This window comes from Balaenoptera musculus, unplaced genomic scaffold, assembly GCF_009873245.2.
Source record: "Balaenoptera musculus isolate JJ_BM4_2016_0621 unplaced genomic scaffold, mBalMus1.pri.v3 scaffold_75_arrow_ctg1, whole genome shotgun sequence".
NCBI classification, from domain to species: domain Eukaryota; kingdom Metazoa; phylum Chordata; class Mammalia; order Artiodactyla; family Balaenopteridae; genus Balaenoptera; species Balaenoptera musculus.
Window position 1 is genome coordinate 6,102 of NW_023503253.1, and position 14,725 is coordinate 20,826.

General features: G+C 39.1%; 1 protein-coding gene across 1 annotated transcript in view; it reads right to left on the reverse strand.

The window, feature by feature from the left end:
• Nucleotides 1–9,461: 9,461 nt before the first annotated feature.
• The window catches only part of LOC118889514 (oligophrenin-1-like), a gene marked incomplete at its 3' end in the record, with an annotated part of 32,484 nt that continues 27,220 nt past the window's right edge, over nt 9,462–14,725 (reverse strand). Inside the window, exons 10-11 of the mRNA XM_036841260.1 lie at nt 13,755–13,829; nt 9,462–9,517 (exon numbers count right to left, since the gene is read on the reverse strand). Coding sequence (XP_036697155.1) covers nt 9,462–9,517; nt 13,755–13,829 — 131 coding nt within the window. The remainder of the gene's footprint in view (nt 9,518–13,754; nt 13,830–14,725) is intronic.

Below are 14,725 nucleotides of genomic sequence, written 5' to 3' on the forward strand. Positions count from 1 at the left end.
GTATCTGGAAGCATTTCCAATATGAGCTGACGGGAGAGATTTTATGGAAGAGAATCAACAGTCATAGTACATTAGAATAGAAAGTAAGGGAGAAAAGTGAACCCTCTTGCACTGTTGGTGGGAATGTAAATTGATACAGTCACTATGGAGAACAGTATGGAGCTTCCTTAAAAAACTAAAAATAGAATTACCATATGACCCAGTAATCCCACTACTGGGCATATACCTAGAGAAAACCATAATTCAAAAAGACACATGCGATGAGAGAGGAGAAGATGGCAGAAGAGTAAGAGGCGGAGATCACCTTCCTCCCCACAGATACATCAGAAATACATCTACACGTGGAACTGCTCCTATAGAACACCCACTGAACGCTGGCAGAAGAACTCAGACCTCCCAAAAGGCAAGAAACTCCCCACGTACCTGGGTAGGGCAAAAGAAAAAACAAACAACAGAGACAAAAGAATAGGGACGGGACCTGCACCAGTGGGAGGGAGCTGTGAAGGAGGACAGGTTTCCACACACTAGGAAGCCTCTTCGCGGGCGGAGACTGCAGGTGGCAGAGGGGGGAAGCTTCAGAGCCACAGAGGAGAGCACAGCAAAAGGGGTGCGGAGGGCAAAGCAGAGAGATTCCCGCACAGAGGAGCGGTGCCGACCAGCACTCGCCAGCCCGAGAGGCTTCTCTGCTCAACCGCCGGGGCGGGCGGGGGCTGGGAGCTGAGGCTCGGGCTTCGATCGGATGGCAGGGAGAAGACAGGGGTTGGCAGCGTGAACACAGACTGAAGGGGTTAGTGCACCACAGCTAGCCAGGAGGGAGTCCGGGAAAAGGTCTCGAGCTGCCGAACAGGCAAGAGACTTTTTCTTGCCTCTTTGTTTCCTGGTGCGCGAGGAGAGGGGATTCAGAGTGCCACCTAAACGAGCTCCAGAGACGGGCACGAGCCGCGGCTATCAGCGCAGACCACAGAGAAGGGCATGAAACGCTAAGTCTGCTGCTGCAGCCACCAAGAACCCTGTGTGCAAGCACAGGTCACTCTCCACACCACCCCTCCCAGGAGCCTGTACAGCCCGCCACTGCCAGGGTCCCGTGATCCAGGGACAACTTCCCCCAGGAGAACGCACAGTGCTCCTCTGGCTGCTGCAACGTCACGCTGGCCTCTGCCACTGCAGGCTCGCCCTGCATCTGTACCCTTCCCTCCCCCCGGCCTGAGTGAGCCAGAGCCCCCGAAGCAGCTGCTCCTTTAACCCCGTCCTGTCTGAGCAAAGAACAGATGCCCTCAGGCGACCTACACGCAGAGGCGGGTCCAAATCCAATGCTGAAACCCGGGAGCTGTGTGAACAAAGAAGAGAAAGGGAAATTTCTCCCAGCAGCCTCAGAAGCAGCGGATTAAAGCTCCACAAACAACCTGATGTACCTGCATCTGTGGAATACCTGAATAGACAACGAATCATCCCAAATTGGGGAGGTGGACTTTGGGAGCAAGATATATTATTTTTTCCCCTTTTCCACTTTTTCTGAGTGTGGATCTGTATGCTTCTGTGGGAGATTTTGTCTGTATAGCTTTGCTTTCACCATTTGTCCTAGGGTTCTGTCCGTCCGTTTTTTTGTTTTGTTTTTTTTTACTTTAAAAAAACTTTTTTTCCCTCTTTTTTTCTTCATAATTATTTTTATTTTTTATTTTAAAAACTATTTTATTTTATCTTACTTTATTTTATTTTATCCTCTTTCATTTTTTCTTTCTATTTTTTCTGCCTTTTATTCTGAGCCGTGTGTATGAAAGGCTCTTGGTCCTCCAGCCAGGCATCAGGGCTGTGCCTCTGAGGTGGGAGAGCCAACTTCAGGACACTGGTCCACAAGAGACCTCTCAGCTCCATGTAATACCAAACGATGAAAATCTCCCAGAGATCTCCATCTAAACACCAAGACCCAGCTTCACTCAACAACCAGCAAGCTATAGTGCTGGACACCCTATGCCAAACAACTAGCAAGACAGGAACACAGCCCCATCCATTAGCAGAGAGGCTGCCTAAAATCATAATAAGGCCACAGACACCCCAAAACACACCACCACACGTGGACCTGCCCACCAGAAAGACAAGATCCAGCCTCATCCACCAGAACACAGGCACTAGTCCCCACGACCATGAAGTCTACACAACCCACTGAACCAGGCTTAGCCACTGGGGATAGATACCAAAAACAACGGGAACTACGAACCTGCAGCATGCAAAAAGGAGACCCAAAACACAGTAAGATAAGCAACATGAGAAGAAAAACACACAGCAGATGAAGGATAAAGGTAAAAACGCACCAGACCTAACAAATGAAGAGGAAATAGGCAGTCTACCTGAAAAAGAATTCAGAATAATGATAGTAAAGATGATACAAAATCTTGGAAATAGAATAGACAAAATGCAAGAAACATTTAACAAGGACCTAGAGGAACTAAAGAGGAACCAAGCAACGAACAAAAACACAGTAAATGAAATTAAAAATACTCTAGACGGGATCAACAGCAGAATAACTGAGGCAGAAGAACGGAGAACTGACCTGGAAGATAAAATAGTGGAAATAATTACTGCAGAGCAGAATAAAGAAAAAAGAATGAAAAGAACTGAGGACCGTCTCAGAGACCTCTGGGACAACATTAAATGCACCAACATTCAAATTATAGGGGTCCCAGAAGAAGAAGAGAAAAGAAAAAGGGACTGAGAAAATATTTGAAGAGATTATAGATGAAAACTTCCCTAATATGGGAAAGGAAATAGCTAATCAAGTGCTGGAAGCACAGAGAGTCCCATACATGATAAATCCAAGGAGAAACATGCCAAGACACATTTTAATCAAACTATCAAAAATTAAATACAAAGAAAACATATTAAAAGCAGCAAGGGAAAAACAACAAATAACACACAAGGGAATCCCCATAAGGTTAACAGCTGATCTTTCAGCAGAAACTCTGCAAGCCAGAAGGGAGTGGCAAGAAATATTTAAAGTGATGAAAGGAGAAAAACCTACAACCAAAATTACTCTACCCAGCAAGGATCTCTTTCAGATTTGATGGAGAAATTAAAACCTTTACAGACAAGCAAAAGCTGAGAGAGTTCAGCACCACCAAACCAGCTTTACAACAAATGCTAAAGGAAATTCTCTAGGCAAGAAACACAAGAGAAGGAAAACACCTACAATAACAAACTCAAAGCATTTAAGAAAATGGTAATAGGAACATTCATATCGATAATTACCTAAAATGTAAATGGATTAAATGCTCCACCCAAAAGACATAGACTGGCTGAATGGATACAAAAACAAGACCCATATATATGTTGTCTAAAAGAGACCCACTTCAGACTTAGGGACACATACAGACTGAAAGTGAGGGGATGGAAAAAGATATTCCATGCAAATGGAAATTAAAAGAAAGCTGGAGGAGCAATTCTCATACCAGACAAAATAGACTTTAAAATAAAGACTAGTACAAGAGACAAAGAAGGACACTATATAATGACCAAGGGATCGATTCAAGAAGAAGATATAACAATTGTAAATATTTATGCACCCAACATAGGAGCACCTCAATACATAAGGCAAATAGTAACAGCCATAAAAGGGGAAATAGACAGTAACACAATCATAGAAGGGGACTTTAACACCCCACTTTCACCAATGGACAGATCATCTAAACTGAAAATAAATAAGGAAACACAAGCTTTAAATGATACATTAAACAGGATGGACTTAATTGATATTTATAGGACATTCCACCCAAAAACAACAGAATACACATTTTTCTCAAGTGCTCATGGAACATTCTCCAGGATAGATCATATCTTGGGTCACAAATCAAGCCTTGGTAAATTTAAGAAAATTGAAATCGTATCAAGTATCTTTTCTGACCACAACACTATGAGACTAGATATCAATTACAGGAAAAGATCTGTAAAAAATACAAACACATGGAAGCTACACAATACACTACTTAATAACGAAGTGACCACTGGAGAAGTCAAAGGGGAAATCAAAAAATACCTAGAAACAAATGACAATGGAGACACGACGACCCAAAACCTATGGGATGCAGCAAAAGCAGTGCTAAGAGGGAAGTTTATAGCAATAGAAGCCTACCTCAAGAAACAGAAAACATCTCGAATAAACAACCTAACCTTGCACCTGAAGCAATTAGAGAAAGAAGAACAAAAAAACCCCAAAGCTAGCAGAAGGAAAGAAATCATAAAGATCAGATCAGAAATAAATGAAAAAGAAATGAAGGAAACAAGAGCAAAAATCAATGAAACTAAAAGCTGGTTCTTTGAGAAGATAAACAAAATTGATAAACCATTAGCCAGACTCATCAAGAGAAAAAGGGAGAAGACTCAAATCAATAGAATTAGAAATGAAAAAGGAGAAGTAACCACTGACACTGCAGAAATACAAAGGATCATGAGAGATTACTACAAGCAATTCTATGCCAATAAAATGAACAACCTGGAAGAAATGGACAGATTCTTAGAAATGCACAACCTGCCGAGACTGAACCAGGAAGAAATAGAAAATATGAACAAACCAATCACAAGCACTGAAATTGAAACTGTGATGAAAAGTCTTCCAACAAACAAAAGCCCAGGACCAGATGGCTTCACAGGCAAATTCTATCAAACATTTAGAGAAGAGCTAACACCTATCCTTCTCAAACTCTTCCAAAATATTGCAGAGGGAGGAACACTCCCAAACTCATTCTACGAGGCCACCATCACCCTGATACCATAACCAGACAAAGATGTCACAAAGAAAGAAAAATACAGGCCAATATCACTGATGAACATAGATGCAAAAATCCTCAACAAAATACTAGCAAAAAGAATCCAACAGCACATTAAAAGGATCATACACCATGATCAAGTGGGGTTTATCCAGAAATGCAAGGATTCTTCAATATATGCAAATCAATCAACGTGATACAACAGATTAACAAATTGAAGGAGAAAACCATATGATCACCTCAATAGATGTAGAGAAAGCTTTCGACAAAATTCAACACCCATTTATGATAAAAGCCCTGCAGAAAGTAGGCATAAAGGGAACTTTCCTCAACATAATAAAGGCCATATATGACAAACCCACAGACAAAATCGTCCTCAATGGCGAAAAACTGAAACCATTTCCACTAAGATCAGGAACAAGACAAGGTTGCCCACTCTCACCACTATTATTCAAGATACTTTTGGAAGTTTTAGCCACAGCAATCAGAGAAGAAAAATCAGTAAAAGGAATCCAAGTCGGAAAAGAAGAAGTAAAGCTGTCACTGTTTGCAGATGACATGATACTATACATAGAGAATCCTAAAGATGCTACCAGAAAACTACTAGAGCTAATCAGTAAATTTGGTAAAGTAGCAGGATATAAAATTAATGCACAGAAATCTCTGGCATTCCTATAAACTAATGATGAAAAATCTGAAAGTGAAATTAAGAAAACACTCCTGGGGCTTCCCTGGTGGCGCAGTGGTTGAGAATCTGCCTGCCAATGCAGGGGATGCGGGTTCGAGCCCTGGTCTGGGAAGATCCCACATGCCGCGGAGCAACTGTGCCCGTGAGCCACAATTACTGAGCCTGCGCGTCTGGAGCCTGTTCTCCGCAATGAGAGGCCACGATAGTGAGAGGCCCACGCACCGCGATGAAGAGTGGCCCCTGCTTGCCACAACTAGAGAAAGCCCTCACACAGAAACGAAGACCCAACACAGCCATACATACATACATACATAAATAAAAAGACTGTAAGCAAACAAGAATCTCATTAAAATATATATAAAAAAAAGAAAACACTCCTATTTACCATTGCAACACATAGAATAAAATATCTAGGAATAATCCTACCTAAGGAGACAAAAGACCTGCATGCAGAAAATTATAAGACACTGATGAAAGAAATTAAAGATGATACAAATAGATGGAGAGATATACCATGTTCTTGGATTGGAAGAATCAACATTGTGAAAATGACTCTACTACCCAAAGCAATCTACCAATTCAATGCAATCCCTATCAAACTACCACTGGCATTTTTCACAGAACTAGAACAAAAAATTTCACAATTTGTATGGAAACACAAAAGACCCTGAATAGCCAAAGCAATCTTGAGAACGAAAAATAGAGATGGAGGAATCAGGCTCCCTGACTTCAGACAATACTACAAAGCTACAGTAATCAAGACAGCATGTTACTGGCACAAAAACAGAAACATAGATCAATGGAACAGGATAGAAAGCACAGAGATAAACTCACGCACATATGGTCACCTTATCTTTGATAAAGGAGGCAAGCATATACAGTGGAGAAAAGACAGCCTCTTCAATAAGTGGTGCTGGGAAAACTGGAGAGGTACATGTAAAAGTATGAAATTAGAACACTTCCTAACACCATACACAAAACTAAACTCAAAATGGATTAAAGACCTAAATGTAAGGCCAGACACTATCAAACTCTCAGAGGAAAACATAGACAGAACACTCTGTGACATAAATCACAGCAAGATCCTTTTTGACCCAGCACCTAGAGAAATGGAAATAAAAACACAAATAAACAAATGGGACCTAATGAAACTTAAAAGCTTTTGCACAGCAAAGGAAACCATAAACAAGACCAAAAGACAACCCTCAGAATGGGAGAAAATATTTGCAAATGAAGCAACTGACAAAGGATTAATCTCCAAGATTTACAAGCAGCTCATGCAGCTCAATATCAAAAAAACAAACAATCCAATCCAAAAATGGGCAGAAGACCTAAATAGACATTTCTCCAAAGAAGATATACAGATTGCCAACAAACACATGAAAGAATGCTCAACATCATTAATCATTAGAGAAATGCAAATCAAAACTACAATGAGATATCATCTCACACCAGTCAGAATGGCCATCATCAAAAAATCTAGAAACAATAAATGCTGGAGAGGGTGTGGAGAAAAGGGAACCCTCTTGCACTGTTGGTGGGAATGTAAATTGGATACAGCCACTATGGAGAACAGTATGGAGGTTCCTTAAAAAACTAAAAATAGAACTACCATACGACCCAGCAATCCCACTACAGGGCATATACCCTGAGAAAAGCATATTTCAAAAAGAGTCATGTACCAAAATGTTCATTGCAGCTCTATTTACAATAGCCAGGACATGAAAGCAACCTAAGTGTCCATCATCGGGTGAATGGATAAAGAAGATGTGGCTCATATATACAATGGAATATTACTCAGCCATAAAAAGAAACGAAATGGAGTTATTTGTAGTGAGGTGGATGGAATTAGAGTCTGTCATACAGAGTGAAGTATGTCAAAAAGAGGAAAACAAATACAGTATGCTAACACATATATATGGAACCTAAGGGGAAAAAAAAAGGTCGTGAAGAATCTAGTGGCAAGACGGGAATAAAGACACAGACCTACTAGAGAATGGACTTGAGGATATGGGGAGGAGGAAGGGTAAGATGTGACAAAGTGAGAGAGTGGCATGGACATATATACACTACCAAACGTAAAATAGATAGCTAGTGGGAAGCTACCGCATAGCACAGGGAGATCAGCTCTGTGCTTTCTGACCACCTAGAGGGGTAGGATAGGGAGGGTGGGAGGGAGGGAGATGCAAGAGGGAAGAGATATGGGAACATATGTATATGTATAACTGATTAACTTTGTTATAAAGCAGAAGCTAGCACACCATTGTAAAGCAATTATACTCCAGTAAAGATGTTAAAAAAAAAAAAAAAGACACATGCACTCCAATGTTCATTGCAGCATTATTTACAATAGCCAGGTCATGGAAGCAACCTAAATGCCCATCAACAGACGAATGGATAAAGAAGATGTGGTCCATATATACAATGGAATATTACTCAGCCATAAAAAGGAATGAGATTGGGTCATTTGCAGAGACGTGGATGGATCTAGAGAGTGTCATACAGAGTGAAGTAAGTCAGAAAGAGAAAAACAAATATCGTATATTAACACATATATGTGGAACGTAGATATATGGTACAGATGAACCAGTCTGCAGGGTAGCAATAGAGAGACAGATGTAGAGAACAAACATATGGACACCAAAGGGGGAAAGCGGTGGGTGGGGGGGTGGTGGTGGGATGAATTGGGAGATTGGGAGTGATAAAATATACACTAATATGTATAAAATAGATAACTAATAAGAATGTGCTGTATAAAAAATAAAATAAAATTCAAAAATTCAAAAAAAAATAAAAGCATTGCTTAATAAAAAAAAGAATAGAAAGCAAGGGATATGTGAAGAATGGGATAAAAGAACAAATAAAGAGAGAGAAACATTAGCCATAATCACCAGTGTCTATCACATAGTATGCATTCAATAAATACTGGGTGAATCAATGAATGAGATGGAGAGAATTGCAAGACTGGTCTAAAGAAAAGGAGAAAAGTGTGATAAGTCAAGACAGAAGGAGGCAGAAGACAATAAGACCTGTAAGAAAATGAAAACAAATGAAGTTTAGACAGAGGAAATGAGGTATATACTCCACATCAGGAAAAGGAATACTTTTACATTATCCCTAAGTTAATATATTTTCCTTACATGCATCATAGAAATATATGAAAGATCTTGGTTCAAGAAACAGGCTATTTTATTCCAAGGGGAATACTGTGATTTCTCTTTTATACTGTTTTATGTCCTTGTGCTGCCAGTAGAGATCAACAGGACCCTGTATCTGGGATATTCCAGAGGTTACTCTGAGAGGAAAATGTATGACTATGTCCATGAACTACAGCTGCTGCAAGACTCTAAGCTCTGCGAGGAAAGGAATTTTTGTCTGCCTTGTTCTCTGCTGTGTACTGACCACCTAATACAGTGCTTAGCACATAGGAGACAAGGAAAATGGGCATCCTCTAGGAGCTGGAAAAGGCAAGGAAACAGATTATCTTCCAGAGCCTCCAGAAGGAATCCAACCCTGCCAATATCTTGTTTTAGCTCCATAAGACTGATTTTAGACCTCTGACCTCTTAAACTGTAAGAGAACAAATCTGTGCTGTTTTAAGCCACTATGTTTGTGGCAATTTGTTACAGCAGCAATAGGACACTCACGTGAACAATTCCCTGGTTCCTTACTCATGGTGAGATAACTGAAAGACCGTCCGTATATCAGAAACCCAGCAGCATGGAGCAAGTTGGGTGAGGGGGTTGCCAGATTCATATGTCAGCTTTAATTTATTTTCTGTACATTAAAATACCCCTGAAACAAAAATTCTTATCCCACCTTTCATATATTGACAGAAATGCTAAGAAAGGGCAATATGTTCGTTGGGAACTAAAGATGAATTTGACCTCAGATATTCAGATCTTGAGAAAACAATAGAAAAAATATTCAGTCTACAAACTTTATTTCTAAAAGTTTTTGAAGTCAGCTTCAAAACTAAAGAAAAAGAAGAAATAATTTTTAAAGGACAACATTACATATATATGGTAAATTCTTTCGGCCTTCAGCAGTACTCGTTCAAAGCAAGCATAATCTGAGAATAATCAAAGTATCTAGGTTAGTAAGTATAGTCATTATTGATGTATAGAACCTACATGAATTTTTTAAATATATGTACACACACAGATCTGGACTTAGGAATAAAGCATTTTGATATGTATTGAAAGTTAAAGCTCCACACTATTCTAGAGTATAATAAAAATTATTAACATATAGAATTGCTTTAAAGATTAATGCATAGAGTTCAAGTTCTGGGACTACTGAAGTGGAGTATAACATGGTTTTGTTTTATTTTCTAATGGACTTCTTTCTCCTTCAGCCAAAGAGCTCATATAATTTGAAGTTGCTTCTGTTTAATATATACTTATTATCTATTTGTCTAAATATACATGAGTTTAATACTAAAGTTAAGTTTTCAGGTGCTGAATACTTTACATTAAGTATGGAAATAAAAAATGTCTACTATCATCCATGTGTGCACGTTTCTACTCTATTTAACTCTCTACATATGATTATATTAGGTGATATTCCACTTGGTTTCTGAAAATAAAATGTATTTTCTTCTAATAGCATGAATGTGAAAGGAGAAATTTAAATACCTAAATAACATCTTAGTGATTAGTTACTTCACTCACCATGCCAACTTCTCCTCTGTTTAGTTCAGTAGGCCTCTGTCATGGTAATAGTATTGTAGGAACAATGCTTTTCTGTGTATGGTTTCCTAGCCAGGTTCAACTTCATCAAGGACTTCTGTTAATATATCCAGTCTCTTTGCCCTCCATGCCCCATCTCACCCCTCTGCTCCAGTCATTGTAAAACACTTAGTCTCTGAAGCACAACATGATCTCAGAGTTCCATTGAAGGAACAGTTACTGAGTTACCACAGTGTGCTAGGTACATTGGCATTATCATGAGCATAATTATGATTATCAAGATTACAAGGATAACAGTAGGCATTATCATTAATGAAATGCCTATGACTTGGTAAAGGGTGAAGAAGCAGAACTCTTAGATGTGGTACCAAACTGCCTCTGAGGTAATCAAATTAGTTTCTCTGTGACCAAGGTAGTTTTTGATGGATCCAGCACAAGTGAAAACTATTCCTCACAGTTTGTAGGATCTACTAACATAGGGCATCATGCAACAATCTAGGGTAGGGGAGAACTGTGACTAACCAACCAACAGACTGATTGAAAAATAATTATTAATTGTGGATATATCCCCTTTAACTTAGTGTTATATTATATTTGCCAAAAAGACAGATTTTCAGGTAGGGGAAGTATGGAAGGCTCTAGTAAACAACAGAATAAAGCCCACAGTCAAGTGTTATAGAAGATGCCATAGAGAAAGTAGTCTGCAGTCCGCAGATTGTTTGGGTTAAAAAAGTGGCTGGAAGTGTCTTTTTGACTAGCAAAGAGCATGAGACCTAAGGAAAGAAGTAAGGAAAAGATAACATGCTGGCAAAAGGAAATGAATGCTCTTTCTCCTGGATAAATCATGGTGAGCCTACATGAAGCCAAGACAGCCAATTCGTAGTGGTATGGGAAAAGATCAGGATAGGTCAAAAGAAGCAGGGCAATTTTGAGTATCCCAGTGAGAATCTCCAGAAGACATAACACGAAAGAAGCTTAGAAGGGAGGTCTCTTTACATATTTATAGATTATACGCTAGCTGACAGACAGTCTTCCCCATAGAATGTAAGTCCCACAAAGGTAGGAAATACAAGTGGTGTGTTCAGTGCTTAATCTATAGCCCTGAGTGTAATGCCTGGCCCTTTGTAGATACTCAAATATTTGCTAAATGAATAAATAAATGAATGAGGATCATCACCAGATCTAGAATTTCTTAGATCTGGGGCAGGGATCAGGGTTTACCAGTTTTATGCATACATAAGTAAATTAACACTGTTTTATAAAATACTTATAAATGTTTTTATTCAGAATATAAATATTCTGAATATAATAGACTATTGTCTATTTTTCAGATATTCTTATGAGTACCGATATTTGGAGGTTGATGTTGAACACATGCACTACACCAGCCCAGCCACTTTCCATGATACTTTAACTGAATTGTACTGTCATGTGTGATTTGAATGAACCATTTCAGTCCTATTGAAGCCTGTAACAGAATCAGTAGGATGCCCACCATGGCGGTTCTTTTAGCTTATTATACATCAGGTAGAAGAATGTAGTGATACTGGAAACAGAATTCTAAATAGTTCAATAATTTTTCAGAGACTAAATATCCTGGGCCATGCTGTCAACTGTTTTATATATGAAAAGTGTCCTTAGCTTATAAAATGCAATGTAAATTGGCCATGAATAACGCAGCTTAAATTTTTAAAAGTCAACAGTGTAAAATGATAAATAGAAACAGATATTGAGGTACCAATGATGTAATCCACAATGCAAAATCTCCATAACTGTTCTTACTGGATGCTGCAGCACCCTCAAGTGTTAATAGATTAGGATGTCAGGCCTGCAGGTTTGTGGAAGGTAAGCTATGCATTACAGAAAAGACCAAAAATATATGCTTTATCCAAACTGCAGCTTTCCACACTCAATTTGTTCTCTGACACTTTATGAGAACTGAGCTTACCAGATAGTTCACCACCATTCACAAAAGGAAGAAGAGCAGGTTTTCAGGAAGAGATAAACAATGAGTTTAGTTTTGGACATATAAAACATAGGTACCTGTGGAACATCTATGTACAGGGATCTTGCGCAAAAATTCCAATACTGACTTCCTCAGCCTTTGGAGCTTACTGCCTCAGCCATGATCAGTTTTGTCCACTTATCAGAGTGTGCTACACAGATATGATCATTCCAATATGTGCCATGACCTAAGTATGTTTGAGAAGCACAGGTCCAGTGGGAAACTGAATCCATGAGTTTAGAACTCATGAGATGATGTCTGGACTAGTGATTTTTGAGTGCTGAAAGCAAAGAGGTGCTAGTAAAAACCACAAAGAGGAACTTCCACTCCTGGCCATGTTGGAGTAACTGGGACCAGACTTCCCTCCTGTTGTAACAATTAGAACACAGGACAAAATATATGAAATAGCTGTTTGTAGTCATTGAATAACATACAGTATAAGACTATGACTCTGAAAGAGGTGAAAAAACAAGAATAAGCCCTACCATCGCCATAGCTTGCTACCTGAAAACACTTTCTGGATGGTAGCATGGGGAGTGAGAGCCCAAGCTGAGCATGCAAGTCTTGCTCAGTTGAAGAGACAAAGATCAAAGTTCAGAGTTCAGAGAGGCTGAGGAAACTAGAATTTGCAGGGCAGAGTACCAGAGAAGAGGGAGCTATGTAAAAAAAGAACTGAAAAACCCCTAGCTATGGGTCCCCTTGAGTCTGTTATTGAATATAAATCCTAGTGCCTAGGATGAAAATCCATGAGTCTAGGCAAAGAAATACCAAGAACTCACACAAAGCTGGCAAATGTTTAAGTTCCAATAACTAAGAATGAAGAGACAAAAGAAGTCAGACCTTAGATATAAGGCTAAACTAGCCAGGAAAGGATACTTTATATCTATCCTAACAAGCTTAAAAATATTCCTCAAATGGATCAAGCTGCTCCACAAATAACTGCCTGCAATACAAAATTCAACACTCTTAAAAAGAAGTCAACGAAATTGAAACACTCAAGTCATGATGTCCAGTATCCAACAAAAATGACTAGACATATGTATAAAAGAAAAATGTGATCCATAGCCAGGATAAAAATCAATCATTAAGAAAACATGTAGAAGAAGAAATGAAGGGGGGCAAAGATAGCATGCTGGGAAATACCCAGACAAGATTTAAAAGGTAAGAAAAAGAAAAAGGACCTGACAAGAGTCACTTGAAAGGAATAATACAAGATGTTAGAAGAATCAAGAGACCATTGAGTCACAGAAGTCATGTATGGAGAAAGTTTCGAAAAAGAGAGAGTGGTCAACAAGGATATCAAGCAAGATAGAGACTGAAAAGAGTCCACTGGATTTCACAAGAAGGTGCCTTCTAAGCCTGGCCAGAGTAGTTCCAATGGAGAGGTTGGGGTAGAATCCAGATTGCAAAGGGTTTGAGGAGTGAATAAGATGTTTCAAGGCAAGATGGCCTCTGACTCAGGATAGGCAAATAAGTGTACATTTTATGTTTGAAAATATTTTTAAAAATATATTCTACAACCTTCTTTAGCAATGTCTCCTTTCTCTTATAGCCACATTTCTTCCCAATACACAGACAACTCCAAAAAAGAATTATGAAATAAAAATTGTTACCAAAAAAGGCATTCAGCAACTTCTGAACCTGAATATTGCTGCCCACGGTACGGTACAATCCCTCTGTCTTGATCCCTAGGGAAAGAAAACCAAGTCAGTTTTATTTATATAGCTAGAGCTCTCATCTCCCTCAGGGTAGAGAAAGTAGGTACTTACACAATGGAGTCAGTTCAAACAGGAAAGGGTCTCCCTACTCTCTCCAATCTCTCCAGCCCTCCCCTGCAATAGGGGAACAGTCCTGAAACATCTCTGCAAATTATTCTTTTCATACTTTCATTTGGATTGTACCAAGCCCTCATTAACCTGAACAGAAAAGAACACACTCTATAGTAAATAGAAGAAAATGCTCAGTTGAGTAGCAGCGGATGGCTGAGAATGGTGTTACCATCTTGTCAAGGAACTAGGGTTTAGTTGAAAAAGGAGGAAATATGAACCTTCAAATTGCCCCTGAGCAGTGGTATAAAGTAAGAGAGGCCTACAGTGTGGCAGATGTGAAGCAAACAGCCATTTTTTGCATGAAGAAAGACTGAAGTAACTTAAAAAAAAAAAAAAAGAGGCCTGGCTCATACACTACACTTGCCTACATTCAAAATATTCTCAGAGAGAAACAAGAGAGTATTGTCAACCTGGAAAAATGCTGATGCCACATTTGCCTGAATTTAACTTTGCCCACCAAAATTTTCAAATCAACATGTATTGTGGCAGAAACTGAACTCTTGTTTATTTAGGATGGAACTATCATAACACTACTTGAAGAGTGCCAGATAGTATTTGAGAATATTTTATAAGCCACTTGAAGCTCTTTATCTTTAAAAGCAGGAAACCACAAATTATCCAAACATGGTTAAATACCACTGATTTGCAATTTGTGGAAATTTTAAAAATTGTGTCTAGTACTCAAGGTTTATAAACAGTCTCCTTTCCTAAAACGGGTCCTGACTAATAGATGATATCATTGTTCCTTTAGAGAA